Source organism: Anolis sagrei, chromosome X, assembly GCF_037176765.1.
Source record: "Anolis sagrei isolate rAnoSag1 chromosome X, rAnoSag1.mat, whole genome shotgun sequence".
Classification (NCBI taxonomy): domain Eukaryota; kingdom Metazoa; phylum Chordata; class Lepidosauria; order Squamata; family Dactyloidae; genus Anolis; species Anolis sagrei.
Genome location: NC_090034.1, coordinates 58,998,700 through 59,016,309, shown reverse-complemented (window position 1 = coordinate 59,016,309; position 17,610 = coordinate 58,998,700). Strand labels below are relative to the sequence as shown.

General features: G+C 46.8%; 1 protein-coding gene across 4 annotated transcripts in view; it reads right to left on the bottom strand.

Moving 5' to 3' along the window:
• The window catches only part of MAST3 (microtubule associated serine/threonine kinase 3), a 99,247-nt gene that overhangs the window by 39,696 nt on the left and 41,941 nt on the right, over positions 1 to 17,610 (bottom strand). For all 4 annotated transcript variants that reach the window (XM_060785745.2, XM_067473554.1, XM_067473555.1 and 1 more), the window contains 7 exons: positions 17,067 to 17,155; positions 16,589 to 16,661; positions 15,987 to 16,007; positions 13,607 to 13,685; positions 6,043 to 6,206; positions 534 to 609; positions 205 to 408 (listed from right to left, as the gene is read on the bottom strand). In XM_060785745.2, the coding sequence (XP_060641728.2) occupies positions 205 to 408; positions 534 to 609; positions 6,043 to 6,206; positions 13,607 to 13,685; positions 15,987 to 16,007; positions 16,589 to 16,661; positions 17,067 to 17,155 (706 nt within the window). The remainder of the gene's footprint in view (positions 1 to 204; positions 409 to 533; positions 610 to 6,042; positions 6,207 to 13,606; positions 13,686 to 15,986; positions 16,008 to 16,588; positions 16,662 to 17,066; positions 17,156 to 17,610) is intronic.

The following is a 17,610-nucleotide window of genomic DNA, read 5'->3' as shown; positions in this document are numbered from 1 at the left end:
TCCCTGGAAAAGCAGTGTATCCTCGGCCTCAAGATAGGCCCCCTATAACCCATGCTCACTAATGCACCACGCATGACCCTTTTGCTCCACCTCAAGGGGGACTGTGTTGTCGGAGCCTCAAGAGAGCCTCCTCATAACCCATGTGCCACCTACTGAGCTTGGGGACAGGAGGGGACAATTCAGGGTGTGTGGGGGCTCACTCACATCCCGCAGCATCTTCTCCAGTTTCTCCTGGAGCTCCATGAAGTAGCGAGAGGTGACCAGGGCACCCTGGGACTTGGCCAGGCAGTCACGGGCCAGCTCCACAATCTGGTGGTGGATGAAGCCCAACACGCCATCCGAGAGTGGCAGGCTGGGCGAGAAGCCAGCCACCGTCTCCGCCAGGCGCTCCTCCATCTGTGCCGTCGCCTGCCAGGAACAGGGAAGGGGTTTGGTTTTCAACCAAAATTACACAGGCACAAATACGATAGGAGTCCCCATATACGTCACCATGAAATTATGTCTTTGCTAGGCATTTTCTGGCTGCTTCTCACCTTCGGGAAGCGTTCCTTGTAGACATGGTTCATCATCACTACCTCATTGTCAAATGTGCCGGTCGTGCGGCCGGGGCTGAAAAAGTGAGAGGGGTCGGCTGTTATAGGAAATACATTATGATCAATGTTATATGATATAGGTGACCTTTGTATACTTTATGTAAATCGTACACACACACACACACACATATATAGAGAGAGTATGATCCATGTTATATAATATAGGTTACCATTGCAAACTTTATGTAAATTGTCCATAACATGTCAATTTCATTCCATGTAAATTGTATATAACATGGAAATAATAATATTAATAATAACTTGCCATTCATTTTCTGATCCCAATTCAAGGTGCAGGTGCTCACCTACAAAGCCCTAAACGGTTTGGGACCTGCCTACCTGCGTGACCGCATCTCTGTTTACGAACCCGCACTCTCCCTTCGATCATCTGGAGAGGCCCTGCTCTCGATCCCACCTGCATCGCAGGCGCGTTTGGTGGGGACGAGGGACAGGGCCTTCTCTGTGGTGGCCCCCCGACTCTGGAACTCTCTCCCCAAGGACATCAGACAAGCCCCAACGTTGGCTGTCTTTAGGAAGAGCCTGAAGACCTGGCTGTTCCAGTGTGCCTTTCCAGAATGGGAAACTCCTGATAAGCCCAATTGGACTTTACTAGAGACTCAAGATTATCTGCACATTGCACCTACCTCCATATACCTGTATATATTACCTGTCAAGTTCAGCATTTTAATTTTTGTCCATTACATTTGGCCCGGCCTTTGGTTTTAATTATGTTACGGTGTCATTGTTTTACTGTTTTATTGTTTTGCTTGATGTTTATTATTTGCTTTTGAGTTTATTGTGTACTGTATGTTGTTGATTGTTGGCGGCCTTGGCCTTTGTAAGCCGCATTGAGACCTACGGGAGATTTTGTGGGGTGTAAATAAAGTTAATAATAAATAATAATAACCGGGGGATTGCTTGTATAATGCCTTATAAGAATAAAAAATAAGACAGAAGGAACTAATCAGTTTATATTATTATTATTATTATTATTATTATTATTATATATTATTATTATTTGAAACACAAAAATATTAGTGCACAGCAAACAATCTCACACTGCAGCCTGTTGTATTGGATCACACGTCGGACACTTCCCAAGTGTCTAGGACTGTGTGATGTATCAGATAATAATGCGTGTAGATCCGAGTTATTATTATTATTATTATTATTATTATTATTAATTTTACTGACACAAAACCACAGTATGACATAGCAAATGAGATATATATGCTGGATTTCGTATCACAAAATCACAAGTCAAACACTTCCCAAGTGTTTGGTACTGTGTGATGTATTATATTGTTGTTGTTATTATTATTATTATTATTACTACTACTACTACTACTACTACAACAGGCAGCATAGTGATCGTGTCTGCTGTGTACTAATCTTGTTGTTTTTCTAACAACAACAACAACAACAACAACAATATATTCTGTGTATTGTCGAAGGCTTTCATGGTTGGAATCACTAGGTTCTTGTGGGTTTTTTCGGGCTATAGGGCCATGTTCGGGCTATAGGGCCAAGGAGAAATGCCTCTAAGACATGGCCCTATAGCCCGAAAAAACCCACAAGAACCTAACAATATATTCTAATACTAATAATAGATACATAGCCACTTTGAGTCTCCTTGTGGAGAGAAAAGCAGGGTATAAATAAACATAATAATAGCTCGAGATCTCTTTATAATTCTATGATACGATAGAGAGGATTGGGGCATGGACTAGATGACCTCTGTGGGTCCCATCCCACTCTACGTCTCTCAGAAACTCCCAGCCGGCGGTGTTTGCGCATTTCCCCGCGGCCTGGAATGACCCAGCTTTCTCTCAGCGGCATTTTAATCCCCTTATTGTTGCATTGCCTCCAGCGGACAGATGGGAAGTTACTTTTCCTACGAAGCCCGTTTGCTCGGCCCATGATTAATGCAACGTGTCGCCTTTGGTTGTTATGGTGCCGTGGGAAAAAAATGGGAGATTATTCCAACTAGAAATGAAATGACATAGAACTATATTGTTAAGACGAGGTGAGGCTTTGGCATAGAGATGAAGCGGTGCAGAAGGAACGTAGGGAAATATATTTAAGAACGTTTGGGCACACAATTATTCATTTGCAATGGTGCAAGCGGAACCTCCTTAAATCGGAAACGATCGGAAGTACCGCACTGACTTGAGTTCCATGCGCCATTCATATCTCATTCAATTTTTTAGAAGTAGAGTTTAGGCATCCAAAAAGAAAAAGAGGGAAAGCAGATTTGCCCAGTACAACAAATGTAAGCACGACAAATATAAGAGCCATTTTTATTAGCATCTTGCTCTCTGCAATGCTGGGAATTTTGGGGTTGATATCGTTCTGTGACTGAGCTCTTAACTCAGTGTTAGCCACTGCCAGAAGGGACAGAAAGCTTCATCTATGCTGATGATCGTGCCATCACCACTCAAGCAGGGAGCTTTGAGATGGTAGAACAGAAGCTCTCCGAAGCTCTAGGTGCCCTTACCGCCTATTACAGGGAAAAACAGCCAATCCCTAACCCATCTAAAACACAGACATATGCTTTTCATCTCAAGAACAGACAAGCATCCCGAGCTCTGAGGATCACCTGGGAAGGAATCCCACTGGAGCATTGCAGCACACCCAAATACCCGGGAGTCACTCTGGACCGTGCTCTTATCTACAAGAAGCACTGCCTGAACATCAAGCAAAAAGTGGGTGCTAGAAACAATATAATACGAAAGCTTACTGGCATAACCTGGGGATCACAACCAGATACAGTGAAGACATCTGCCCTTGCGCTATGCTACTCTGCTGCTGAGTATGCATGCCCAGTGTGGAACACATCTCACCACACTAAAACAGTAAATGTGGCTCTTAATGAGACATGCCGCATTATCACGGGGTGTCTGCGCCCTACACCACTGGAGAAATTACACTGCTTAGCCGGTATTGCACCACCTGACATCGGCCGGGAAGTAGCAGCCAATAGTGAAAGGACCAAGGCAGAGACATCTCCAGCTCATCCCTTGTTTGGGTATCAGCCAGCATGCTAACGACTTAAATCAAGAAATAGTTTTCTAAGATCTACAGAGACACTCGCTGGAACACCTCAGCAAGCGAGAGTCCAAAAGTGGCAGGCTCAAACCCACGCAATGAGAGATACGCAATGAGAGACTCCCCCCTGGGCACACAGAAAACTGGGCTACTTGGAAGGCACCATGAGATGCAGAGCCAACCTTCAGAAATGGGGCCACAAAGTGGAATCCACGACATGCGAGTGTGGAGAAGAGCAAACCACTGACCACCTGCTGCAATGCAACCTGAGCCCTGCTACATGCACAATGGAGGACCTCCTTGCGGCAACACCAGAAGCACTCCAAGTGGCCAGATACTGGCCAAAGGACATTTAACCAACTACCAAGCTTGCAAACTTTGTGTCTTTTGTATGTTTGTTTGTTTGTTCTGTCAAAAATGTAATACAACTGTTCGGTTGCCTGACACGATAAATAAATAAATAAAAAAGTCAGTGTTTCCCAATCTTCCTAATGCCGCAACCCCTTAGTACAGTTCCTCATGTTGTGGTGACCCCCAATCATATCATTATGTCGTCGCTACTTCATAACTCTAATGTTGCTCATGTTATGAATCGTAAGGTAAATACCTGATTTGCAGAATATATTTTCATTCACTGGACCAAATTTGGCACAAGTATACAATACACCCAAATTTGAATAGTGGTGAGGTTGGGGGGGATTGATTTTGTCACTTGGGAACTGTAGTTGCTGGGATTTATAGTTCACCTACAATCAAAGAGCATTCCGGACTCCACCAATGATGGAACTGACACATAGTTGGCACATAGTTTGGTTCAATTCCATCATGACCATGACCAACAGAAAATACTGGAAGGTGTATTGTCGAAGGCTGTCATGGCCGGAATCACTGGGTTTTTGTAGGTTTTTTTTGGGCTATATGGCCATGGTCTAGAGGCATTCTCTCCTGATGTTTCGCCTGCATCTATGGCAAGCATCCTCAGAGGTAGTGAGGTCTGTTGGAACTAGGAAAATGGGTTTATATATCTGTGGAATGACAGGGAGATGCGTTCGGACAGGTAAAATGCCACTCATATGGCAAAGCAAAACCCAGGCTGAGTAACGGTGCTTAACTCAAAATACTGCTCATACGTCAAAGCAAGCAAAGCAAAGTTTATTGATTAGTCCATTGACCGTATCAACATTAAAAACAAAAACATGCACAAATAGACAATAATCACTATCCTAAGACTCCCATAATAGTGAACTAACATACATTCAAACTTGATTAGGTTAATAGATAATTAAAAATATCATCATTAAAATGCAAAGGTAAAATTTCATGCCACAAAAATTAAAAACGAAGGTTAAAACGAAGGTTAAAATAGACCAGCTATTACACAATCTCAAGCCACTTGAGATATCTGCATCACCCCTACAGTTTACCCCAATCTCCTCCAGATATGCAGTTCTCAGCTGCGTTGCTTTATGAAGGAAAAGGGCTGTATCTTAGCATTCTGGCCACTCATACGTCAAAGCAACCCAAGGCTGAGTGAAGGCTCTTGTCTCAAAACATTGCTCATATGTCAAAGCAAAACTCAGACAAAGCAAAGACCCCCAACCGAAAAGCTGCTCGTATGTCAAAGCAAAACTAAGATCACTCAAAGCATCTTTACTCAAAACACTACTCATATGTCAAAGCAAAACTCAGGCCGAGCAAAGACCCTCAAAGCAAAATGCTGCTTGTATGTCAAATCAAAACTCAGGCAGAGAGAGGGCTCTTATTTATTATTATTATTTCGAGGTTTTATATACCGACCCTCTCACCTTCAAAGAGGGATTCGGACCAGTTCACAACACGTGTTAACATACAAAGAATATACAATATACAATATGTTAACACATGTTGTGAACCGGTCCGAATCCCTCTTTGAAGGTGAGAGGGTCGGTATATAAAACCTCGAAATAATAATAAATAAGAGTCTTCTCTCTGCCTGAGTTTTGATTTGACATACGAGCAGCATTTTGCTTTGAGGCCTTTGCTCGGCCTGAGCTTTGCTTTGACATATGAGTAGTGTTTTGAGTAGAGGCTTTGATTGATCTGAGTTTTGCTTTGACATATGAGCAGCTTTTTGGTTGGGGTCTTTGCTTGGTCTGAGTTTTGCTTTGACATATGAGCAATGTTTTGAGACAAGAGCCTTCACTCAGCCTTGGGTTGCTTTGACGTATGAGTGGCTCAAAACACTACTCGTATGTCAAGGCAAAACTCGGGCTGAGAGAAGGCTCGTGACTAAAAATGCTGCTCATATGTTAAACTGAAACTAGGGCCAAGTGACAGAACTGAGCTCAAAGCACTCTTAATTTGGGACACTCTTCAGTCAAGGTTCCACTGCACTTATTTAGAGATAAGCTCCCTTACTTACCTCAAGCTCCGGGAGCGCGGTCGGAAGCAAGGGGAGCGGCGCCCATCTTCCCCACCGGCGACGCTCTCGGTGCTGCGGAAATGCTTGGAGAGGAAGTGGAGCTCATCCAGCGTGGGCTGGTAGGGGAGCTGGTGCAGGCGCTCTTGTGAAGACGAGGAGGATGACTGCAGCAGGAGGTGAGAAAACGGAGGGGCGAAGAGTGAGCATTCGGTCCCCCATAGAGCTCTCCAGAACCCGGCCAGGATGTCAGAATCTTGGTGGAGGATGAGGATGATGGGGAAGCGCAGCCAAATCAGGGGCCAACGTAGGACAGCCACCTGAGTAGACGGACACTTTGGAGCTCACTGATTTTAGTATTTTTAATATCTTAGTTTTTATCTTGCACATGCGGCCCACTCATTGTTATGTTATTTTATTGTGTATGATTTTGCTTTATCGTTTTTTGTACAGTATTTTACTGTGTTGTTATTGTGTATTGATTTTACTTTATTGTAACATGTTGGGCTTGGCGTCATGCAAGCCACCCTGAGTCCCCATTGGGGAGATGGTGGCGGGGTATTAAATAAAGATGATTATTGGCCGCTGTTTGGCCGCTGTAACGGTCTGGATGAGGGCGATCCGAGGGCGATCCGGGCATGCATTATTTGCCGTTACATCACACAGTCTTAAGACACTTGGGAAGTGTCCGACATGTGATCGGACGCTCCATCACTCCCCCCACCGCCGCACACACACATGCAACCCCACGCTCCATCACTCCCCCTGCCGCCGCACATACACACGCAACCCCACTCCCCCCGCCGCCGCACACACACACGCAACCCCATGCTCCATCACTCCCCCGCCGCTGCACACACACACGCAACCCCACGCGCCATCACACACACCCCCCGCCGCCAGACACACACACACTCAACCCCACGCTCCATCACTCCCCCCGCCGCCGCACACACACACGCAACCCCACGCTCCATCGCTCCCCCCACCGCCGCACACACACACGCAACCCCATTCCCCACGTCGCCACACGCACACACGCAACTCCACGCTCCATCACTCCCCCCGCTGCCACACACACACACACAACCCCACGCTCCATCACTCCCCTACCCCAATCTTACTCCCCCTGAAGACGCAGGTTCGCAGCTTGGGAGTGATCTTGGACTCGTCACTGAGCCTGGAACCCCAGATTTCAGCGGTGACCAGGGGAGCATTCGCACAGTTAAAACTTGTGCGCCAGCTGCGCCCGTACCTTGGGAAGTCTGACTTGGCCATGGTAGTCCACGCTCTGGTTACATCCCGTATAGACTACTGCAACGCTCTCTACGTGGGGTTGCCTTTGAAGACTGCTCGGAAGCTTCAAATGGTCCAGCGTTCGGCAGCCAGGTTGCTAACAGGAGCATACTACTCCTTTGTTGCACCAGCTCCACTGGCTGCCAGTTTGCTACCGGGCATAATTCAAAGTGCTGGCGTTAGCCTATAAAGCCCTAAACGGTTCTGGCCCTACTTACCTCTCCGAATGCATCTCCTCCTATGAACCAACTATGACACTAAGATCATCTGGGGAGGCCCTGCTCTCTGTCCTGCTTGCATCACAGGCTCGCTTGGGGGGGACGAGAGACAGGGCCTTCTCAGTGGTGGCCCCTCGGCTGTGGAACGCCCTGCCTGCAGATATCAGATCAGCCCCCTCCCTGCTGGCATTTCGGAGGAAAGTGAAGACCTGGCTGTTTGAACAAGCATTTGATTAAACTGTGTAATTGAACATAGGAATACGGAATAATGGATGACAAGACTGGATTCTGATTTTACTGTTGAGGCGCTAATGATTGTTATATGGATGTTAATGATTTATGTTACAATTGTTTTTAATCGCCTTGTACTTGTCTCGTGATGTTTTGTATCGATGCTGTTCACCGCTTTGAGTCGCCTGAGGGCTGAGAAAAGCGGTATATAAATAAAGTAAATAAATAATAATAATAATTATTATTATTATTATTATTTGTTGTGTCAGGAGCAATCGCTCCTGTTGTGAGAGAATTGGCCGTCTGCAAGGACGTTGCCCAGGGGACGCCTGGATGATTTTTGATGTTTTATCATCCTTATGGGAGGCTTCTCTCATGTCCCCGCATGAGGAGCTGGAGCTAATAGAGGGAGCTCATCCGCCTCTCCCCGGATTCGAACTTGCGACCTGTTGGTCTTCAGTCCTGCCGGCACAGTGCTTTAACCCACTGCGCCACCGGGGGCTCCATCATCATCATCATCATCATCATCATCATCATCATTATTATTATTATTATGTTCAGTGCCATTCAGCTAAGAAGGTCCAATCGGCTGTCTCAGAAAAGGGCTTCTGAGCTGTAAGGGCTTGATTCGGCAGCATAAATAGCTAGTAGCTGCAGTAGCTCTTTGCTGGGAGCAACGTCTTGGATGGAGCTACAGGTGGTACCTTTGTTGGTAGACTTCATATTTGAACTTTTGACTATATGTTTGGATCTCGACTTGGGACTATTCTTAGGCATGGGTGAGCTTGTCTGTTATTGACCCTTTGAATTTGAGCTTTATTATTTTTTGTTGCTGTTATTGCAGAAACTATGTTTTTAATCAAGATCAAATACAAATCGTTGGTAAGATTGTTTCCCCTCCCTCCCAAAATCTACACATATACGTATACATAAAACACATATACTTCTGAACAGTTACTACAAGAATTGTTCCCCATTACACTATGCCGCCCCTCCCAACCCTTATGTTGCAGTGACTTCCCATCCTTTGAGTTGAGCGACATTCATATACAACCTTGTCCTTCCTTCCCAGGAAAGAATTCACTCATTCTTCCCTCTATCACAGTGTTTCTCAACCTTCCTAATGCCATCACCCCTTAATACAGTTCCTCATGTTGTGGTGACCCCCAACCTTAAAATTATTTTTGTTGCTACTTCAAAACTGTAATTTTGCTACTGTTATGGCTCGTTGTGTAAATATCTGATATGCAGAATGTGTTTTCATTTACTGGACCAAATATGGCACAAATACCTGGTGAGGTTGCAGGGAGGGGATGTATTGATTTTGTCATTTGGGAGTTGTAGTTTATTAATTTATTTATTTCTTGCATTTATTAACCGCCGCTCTCAGCCCTAGGGCGACTCGCGGCGGTGTACAGTACAAAAAGACACTTTACAAAAGAGATCAGAACAACAACTAACATCACTAATACATAACATCTAAATTACACTAAAAATCCGCTCCGTCATATTATGGAATCATAGTCAGTCTCGTAGTCATAATTCATTCCGGTTGTCATTACCAGTAACATAGCATTTAGTTGAAAGCCTGCTCGAAGAGCCAAGTCTTCAGGCCCTTACGAAAGGCCATGAGGGAGGGGGCCTGTCTGATGTCAACAGGGAGGGAGTTCCACAGCCGGGGGGCCACCACCGAGAAGGCCCTCTCTCTCGTCCCCGCCAGACGTGCCTGTGAGGCAGGCGGGATCGAGAGAAGGGCCTCCCCAGATGATCTCAAGGTCCTCGTGGGCTCATAGGCCGAGATGCGGTCCGCAAGGTATTTTGGGCCGGAACCGTTTAGGGCTTTGTAGGATAACACCAGCACCTTAAATTGGGCCCGGTAGCAAATCGGCAGCCAGTGGAGCTGGAACAACAAGGGCGTTGTATGCTCCCTGCGTCCTGCTCCTGTTAACAACATGGCTGCCGCGCGCTGGACTAGCTGAAGCTTCCGGGTCGTCTTTAAGGGCAGCCCCACGTAGAGAGCGTTGCAGTAGTAGTTGCTGGGATTTATAATTCACCTACAATCAGAGAGCATTCTGAACTCCACCAATGATGGAATTGAACTAAACGTGGAACACACAACTCCCATGACCAACAGAAAATACAAGAAGGGTTTGGTGGGCATTGACCTCGAGTTTTGGAATTGTAGTTCACCTAAATCCAGAGAGCACTGTGGACTCAAATAATGATGGATCTGAACCAAACTTGGCACAGATCCTCAATATTTCAAAATGTGAACACTGGTGAAATTTGGGAGAAATAAAGCTTGACATTTGGGAGTTGTAGTTGCTGGGATTTATAGTTCACCTACAATCAAAGAGCACTCTGAACTCCACCAATGATGGAATTGAACTAAACTTGGCACACAGAACTCCCATGACTAACAGAAATTATGAGAAGGGTTTGGTGGGCATTGACCTTGAGTTTTGGAGTTTTAGTTCACCTAAATCCAGAGAGCACTGTGGACTCAAATAATGATAGATCTGGACCAAACTTGACACAGATCCTCAATATTTCCAAATGTGAACACTGGTGGAATTTGGGAGAAATAGAGCTTGACATTTGGGAGTTGTAGGTGCTGGGATTTATAGTTCACCTACAATCAAAGAGGATTCTGAACCCCACCAACGATAGAATTGGGCCAAACTGTCTACACAGAACCCCCATGACCAACAGAAAATCCTGTGTTTTCTGATGGTCTTTGGCAGCCCCTCTGACACCCCTTCGCGACCCCTCCAGGGGTCCCGACCCCCAGGTTGAGAATCGCTGCTCTAGCACAAGAATCATCCTATAAAAATTACAAATAAAATTCTAACAAAGACCAAATTATGGAGCCTATTCTAAAATGTTTTTCACTTTTCCCCACAAAATAAGAAGATATCCCATTCCTTAACATTCTTCTCTATTTCCTCCCTATTCATCCTCCCTATTCACATCCCTCATTACAAAAATGTTAAATATGTATTTTCTTTTTGTTGTTATTGGCCCTGCTTGACCCTCTGTCTGGACTACCTGATGTGTAACATCCTGGACTGTTTCTGATTACGAGCTAAGAGAGCATGCTGGTGAGTTTGGACAGAAACCTCCTTCCGCAGCAGAATAAATAGTTGGTGGCTGCAGCAGCTCTTTGCTGGGAGCAACGTCTTAGACCAGTGGTTCTCAACCTTCCTAATGCCATGACCCCTTAATACAGTGCCTCACGTTGTGGTGACACCCAACCATAAAATTATTATTATTGCTACTTCCTGATTGTAATTGTGTTACTGTTATGAATAATAATGTAAATATCTGAAATGCAGGATGTATTTTCATTCACTGGACCATGCCGTGAGCACAGCCCTCCGCCTCGCCCCGCGCCCCCTTCCGAACTCGGAAAGGCGCAGGGGGTGGGCAGAAAGGCTGCGCTCATGGCAAAGCCGTGAGCGCAGCCTTCCACCTCGCACCCCGCGCCCTTCTGAACTCGGAAAGGCTCAGGGGGTGGGAAGAAAGGCTGCGCTCATGGCAAGGCCGTGAGCGCAGCCTTCCACCTCGCACCCCACGCCCTTCTGAACTCGGAAAGGCGCAGGGGGTGGGCAGAAAGGCTGCGCTCATGGCAAAGCCGTGAGCGCAGCCTTCCACCTCGCACCCCGTGCCCTTCTGAACTCGGAAAGGCTCAGGGGGTGGGAAGAAAGGCTGCGCTCATGGCAAGGCCGTGAGCGCAGCCTTCCACCTCGCACCCCACGCCCTTCTGAACTCGGAAAGGCGCAGGGGGTGGGCAGAAAGGCTGCGCTCATGGCAAAGCCGTGAGCGCAGCCTTCCACCTCGCACCCCGTGCCCTTCTGAACTCGGAAAGGCTCAGGGGGTGGGAAGAAAGGCTGCGCTCATGGCAAGGCCGTGAGCGCAGCCTTCCACCTCGCACCCCGTGCCCTTCTGAACTCGGAAAGGCTCAGGGGGTGGGAAGAAAGGCTGCGCTCATGGCAAGGCCGTGAGCGCAGCCTTCCACCTCGCACCCCACGCCCTTCTGAACTCGGAAAGGCGCAGGGGGTGGGCAGAAAGGCTGCGCTCATGGCAAAGCCGTGAGCGCAGCCTTCCACCTCGCACCCCGTGCCCTTCTGAACTCGGAAAGGCTCAGGGGGTGGGAAGAAAGGCTGCGCTCATGGCAAGGCCGTGAGCGCAGCCTTCCACCTCGCACCCCGTGCCCTTCTGAACTCGGAAAGGCTCAGGGGGTGGGAAGAAAGGCTGCGCTCATGGCAAGGCCGTGAGCGCAGCCTTCCACCTCGCACCCCGCGCCCTTCTGAACTCGGAAAGGCTCAGGGGGTGGGAAGAAAGGCTGCGCTCATGGCAAGGCCGTGAGCGCAGCCTTCCACCTCGCACCCCGTGCCCTTCTGAACTCGGAAAGGCGCAGGGGGTGGGCAGAAAGGCTGCGCTCATGGCAAGGCCGTGAGCGCAGCCTTCCACCTCGCACCCCGTGCCCTTCTGAACTCGGAAAGGCGCAGGGGGTGGGCAGAAAGGCTGCGCTCATGGCAAAGCCGTGAGCGCAGCCTTCCACCTCGCACCCCGTGCCCTTCTGAACTCGGAAAGGCTCAGGGGGTGGGAAGAAAGGCTGCGCTCATGGCAAGGCCGTGAGCGCAGCCTTCCACCTCGCACCCCACGCCCTTCTGAACTCGGAAAGGCGCAGGGGGTGGGCAGAAAGGCTGCGCTCATGGCAAAGCCGTGAGCGCAGCCTTCCACCTCGCACCCCGTGCCCTTCTGAACTCGGAAAGGCTCAGGGGGTGGGAAGAAAGGCTGCGCTCATGGCAAGGCCGTGAGCGCAGCCTTCCACCTCGCACCCCGTGCCCTTCTGAACTCGGAAAGGCTCAGGGGGTGGGAAGAAAGGCTGCGCTCATGGCAAGGCCGTGAGCGCAGCCTTCCACCTCGCACCCCGTGCCCTTCTGAACTCGGAAAGGCTCAGGGGGTGGGAAGAAAGGCTGCGCTCATGGCAAGGCCGTGAGCGCAGCCTTCCACCTCGCACCCCACGCCCTTCTGAACTCGGAAAGGCGCAGGGGGTGGGCAGAAAGGCTGCGCTCATGGCAAAGCCGTGAGCGCAGCCTTCCACCTCGCACCCCGTGCCCTTCTGAACTCGGAAAGGCTCAGGGGGTGGGAAGAAAGGCTGCGCTCATGGCAAGGCCGTGAGCGCAGCCTTCCACCTCGCACCCCGTGCCCTTCTGAACTCGGAAAGGCTCAGGGGGTGGGAAGAAAGGCTGCGCTCATGGCAAGGCCGTGAGCGCAGCCTTCCACCTCGCACCCCACGCCCTTCTGAACTCGGAAAGGCTCAGGGGGTGGGAAGAAAGGCTGCGCTCATGGCAAGGCCATGAGGGCAGCCTTCCGCCTCCCCCCCACACCCTTCCACACTTAGAAAGGCGCGGGGCAAGGGTTGGCAGCCATTTTGGCGGGGGCGGGGCTAGCCAAGACAGCTTCGCGACCCCCCAAAATGGCCCAACAACCCCCCCTGGGGGTTGCGACCCCCAGGTTGAGAACCACTGTCTTAGACAGAGCCTTTGTTGGTGGACTTCGTTTTTGGACTTTTGACTATGTGTTTGGATCTTGACTTCGACTATTCTTGGATATTAGTGAGCTTCTCTGTTATTGACCCTTTGAAATGGACTCCTGACTATCCTCTTGCTTGACCCTCTGTCTGGACTACCTGTGTATAATCCTGTTGTGTATAATCCTGGACTGTTTCTGATTGCAAGCTTGGAGAGTGTGTTGGTGGGTTAGGACACAATAGCAACCAGGCCCCTAAAGAGGTCCCCTCCCCTATTACTCACCGAAACGGTAGAGCTGGGGGTGTTAGTCCCATAGCCGGAGGAGGGCAACGAAGCCAGCGACCAGCGGCGGCCATCGGACCTGCAAAGGGGAAAAGCTCAGTGTTGGTGGAAATGGAAGGACATGCCCTATGTGATGAGTGGATTGAATGAAAATGTACAATTGGAGTCTGGCTAAGGGCTTAGTAAGGTCTGGTAAGGCTGAAGACAGCATCCTAAAACTGCAGCCTGTAAATGGCATTACAGAGAAACAAAAGAGTAAAGAACTGGATTCATTTTGGTATGAAAAGTGCTAATGAAGAAAAACTGCTGAACTAATGAGAACTGACCTGGGAATTTCTGGTGTAAACAACACATGTTTACATAGTCAGAGACAAGGACACTTTAAGTTGCAGAGGTTAAAAAACATCTGTTGAGCAATTGATGAGGCTCCAGTAAGTCTGAGCTGAATGACAGGTTATCTAAACAACCAAATACTACTACTACTATTACAAAGTGCTACATAGGAAGACCCTTTTCCTATTCCAAAGTGTGCCAGATCTGTGAGGAATGCGGAATCTGAACACCTGCTTCCTTCCAAGAAGCCTGAATGAAGGAGGATGGTGAGTATGAATGAGCAAATGAATGGATTACAAGTGAATGTTAGAGTAGATGTGATGATGGACTGAATGAATGATGGTGGGTATGAAGGAGTGAATGACTGCATTATGAGTGAATGTGAGAGTATATGTGATGATGGGCTGAAAGAAGGAAGATGGTGAGTATGAATGAATGAATGAATGGATTATGAGTGAATGTTAAGAGTATATGTGATGATGAGCTGAAAGAAGGAAAATGGTGAGTATGAATGAGTGAATGAATAGATTAAGAGTGAATGTTAAGAGTATATGTGATGATGAACTGAATGACGAAGGATGGTGAGTATGAATGAGTGAAAGAATAGATTACGAATGGATGTTAGAGTAAATGTGATGATGAGCTGCATGAAGAAGGATGGTGTGAAGAAGTGAATGACTGGACTATAGGTGAATATTAAGAGTATATGTGATGATGAGCTGAATGAAGGAAAATGGTGAATACAAATGAATAGATGAATGGATTACGAGTGAATGTTAGAATATATACGATGATGCATGGAATGGATTATGAGTGAATGTTAAGAGTATATGTGATGATGCACTGAATGAAGAAAGATGGTGAGTATGAATGAGTGAAAGAATGGATTACGAGTGAATGTTAGAATATATATGATGATGCACTGAATGGATTATGAGTGAATGTTAAGAGTATATGTGATGATGCACTGAATGAAGAAGGATGGTGAGTATGAATGAGTGAAAGAATGGATTACGAGTGAATATTAGAGTAAATGTGATGATGAGCTGAATGAAGAAGGATGGTATGAAGAAGTGAATGACTGGACTATAAGTGAATGTTAGAGTATATGGGATGATGAGCTGAATGAAGGAAAATTGTGAGTATGAATGAGTGAATGAGTGGATTAAGAGTGAATGTTAGAGTATATGTGATGATGAGCTGAATGAAGAAGGATGGTGAGTATGAATGAGTGAAAAAATGGATTATGAGAGAATGTTAGAGGAAATGTGATGATGAGCTGAATGAAGAAGGAGGGTATGAAGAAGTGAATGACTGGACTATAAGTGAATGTTAGAGTATATGGGATGATGAGCTGAGTGAAGGAAAATGGTGAGTATGAATGAGTGAATGAATGGATTACGAGTGAATGTTAGAGTAAATGTGATGATGAGCTGAATGAAGAAGGAGGGTATGAAGAAGTGAATGACTGGACTATAAGTGAATGTTAGAGAATATGTGATAATGAGCTGAGTGAAGGAAAATGGTGAGTATGAATGAGTGAACGAATAGATTAAGAGTGAATGTTAAGAGTATATGTGATGATGAACTGAATGACGAAGGATGGTGAGTATGAATGAATGAATGGATTACGAGTAAATGTTAGAATATATGTGATGATGCACTGAATGAAGATAGATGGTGAGTATGAATGAATGAATGAATGACTGGATTACGAGTGAATGTTAAGATATATGTTATGATGAGCTGAATGGAGAAGGATGGTTGAGTATGAATGAGCAAATGAATGGATTACAAGTGAATGTTAGCGTATATGTGACATTTCCCCCATTTGTCTGTGTAACTAATAGAGCTATTAGAAAAACCAGTACTGGAGTCTGTGTGTCCTCTGAAAGTGCCTGATGCACTCTGTCCCACTGAAAACGGATTAAAGGACATTTTAAAGGTTCAAAAATATTCATGACATGCCCCATATGATGATAATGATGTTTATTTATACCGCAAAGGAGAATTAAAGGTTCCCCCAACATATCCCCCGGGTTGTTACCTGTCAGTCCGAGGAGCATGGCTGGAGCAGAACAGTCGCCACAGGGGAGAAGACAGAGAAGAAAAGAAAAGGAGATGAAAAGGCAGCAACAAAAGAAGCCTCCTGAAAAGAATCCACCCACCAGACCCCCAAATTGGGCAGACCCAGATAAGTTAGTTTGCGGTCAGTTTTGGTCAGTACAGAGTGAACAGGATTGCTATGAATGGGTTATAGTCTCAGAAAAGATCCTCCAACATGTGAAAGGGATCTCAGAATCCGAGGCTGGATCTACACTACTATGTAATCCAGACTATAAAAGCACACGATCCAGGGTTATATGAGTCTACATTGCCATATAATCCAATTCAAAGCATATCATCTGGATTTTATACATCAGTAGCAGACCGCAAGCTGAACGCGAGCTAACAACAGGATGTGGTAGCTCAATTAAGCCAATGCAATTCTCGGCTGAATCGAGAGGGGATCTGGCGTCGAGATCAAAGAAAATGAGAGCCTCATTCTCTTCTGCTTTGGTGGGACAGCAATCCTTCCCAAGCTGATCTTCCAAATCATATCCCAAAGGTGCCCCATCCCCCCCAAAAAACACCTTTGTGGTCCCTCACCTGCGGGCAAACGGGAAGCTGGCGGAGGCTCCGGCGGGGAAGGTGCGTGGACTATCCCCTGGGCTGTTGCAAGCTGCGGAAAGGAAATAGGTTGAGGGAGGAAAGGAAGAGGCGATCCCATTAATATGACAGAAAAATATCCATGGGGGGGGGGGGGGGATGGGATGACTGATTGTTAATAAAAAATAAACTAAGATATGCTGCCATTACTCCACACTCACACTGAATGAATGACGTGGTAGGAGAACAAGCTGGCTTTGAGGCAAGAGTCAGATTATTATGGAAGTTAAGTTCCAAAAGTCTGTTCTTATGGAATGAATGACGTGGTAGGGGAACAATCTGCCTTTGCTGCAAGGGTCAGATTATTAGGGAAGTCAAGATCAAAAAAATTTCTTCTCTTATGGAATGAATGACATGGTAGGGAAACAAGCTGTCTTTGGGGAAATGGGTGAGCTCCTTTTTTTGCCCCCAAACTCACCTGTTGGCACTGAAAGTGGGGAGAGGGGTCGGGAGAGAGTGGGCGAAGGGGTTCCCACCACCAGGCTCTTCCGGTTGCCGCTCCGGCAGCTATAAGGACAGAGAGAGAGAGAGAGAGAAAGAGAGAAGAAGAAAGTTAGAAAGTGACCCACAAATCTTTGCAAAGGCTTTGCTAAATTTGGGAGATTTGGCGCAGTTTGACCCCAATGTCTCAAGGCTATGTATGGATCCTGGCAGCTGTATTATTATTATCATCATCATCATCATCATCATCATCATCAACACTCCGCTTTATCTATCCATAAAGAGATTCAAAACATCATCATCATCATCATCATCATCAACAACAACACTCCGCTTTATCTATCCATAAAGAGATTCAAAACATCATCATCATCATCATCATCATCATCATCATCATCATCATCAATACATTTATTTAAGCTGCTTTGAGTTTCCTGCAGGAGATAACGTGGGGTATAAATAAATACAATGATATTTATACCCTGCTTTATCTCTTGACAAGGAGACACAAAGTGGCTATG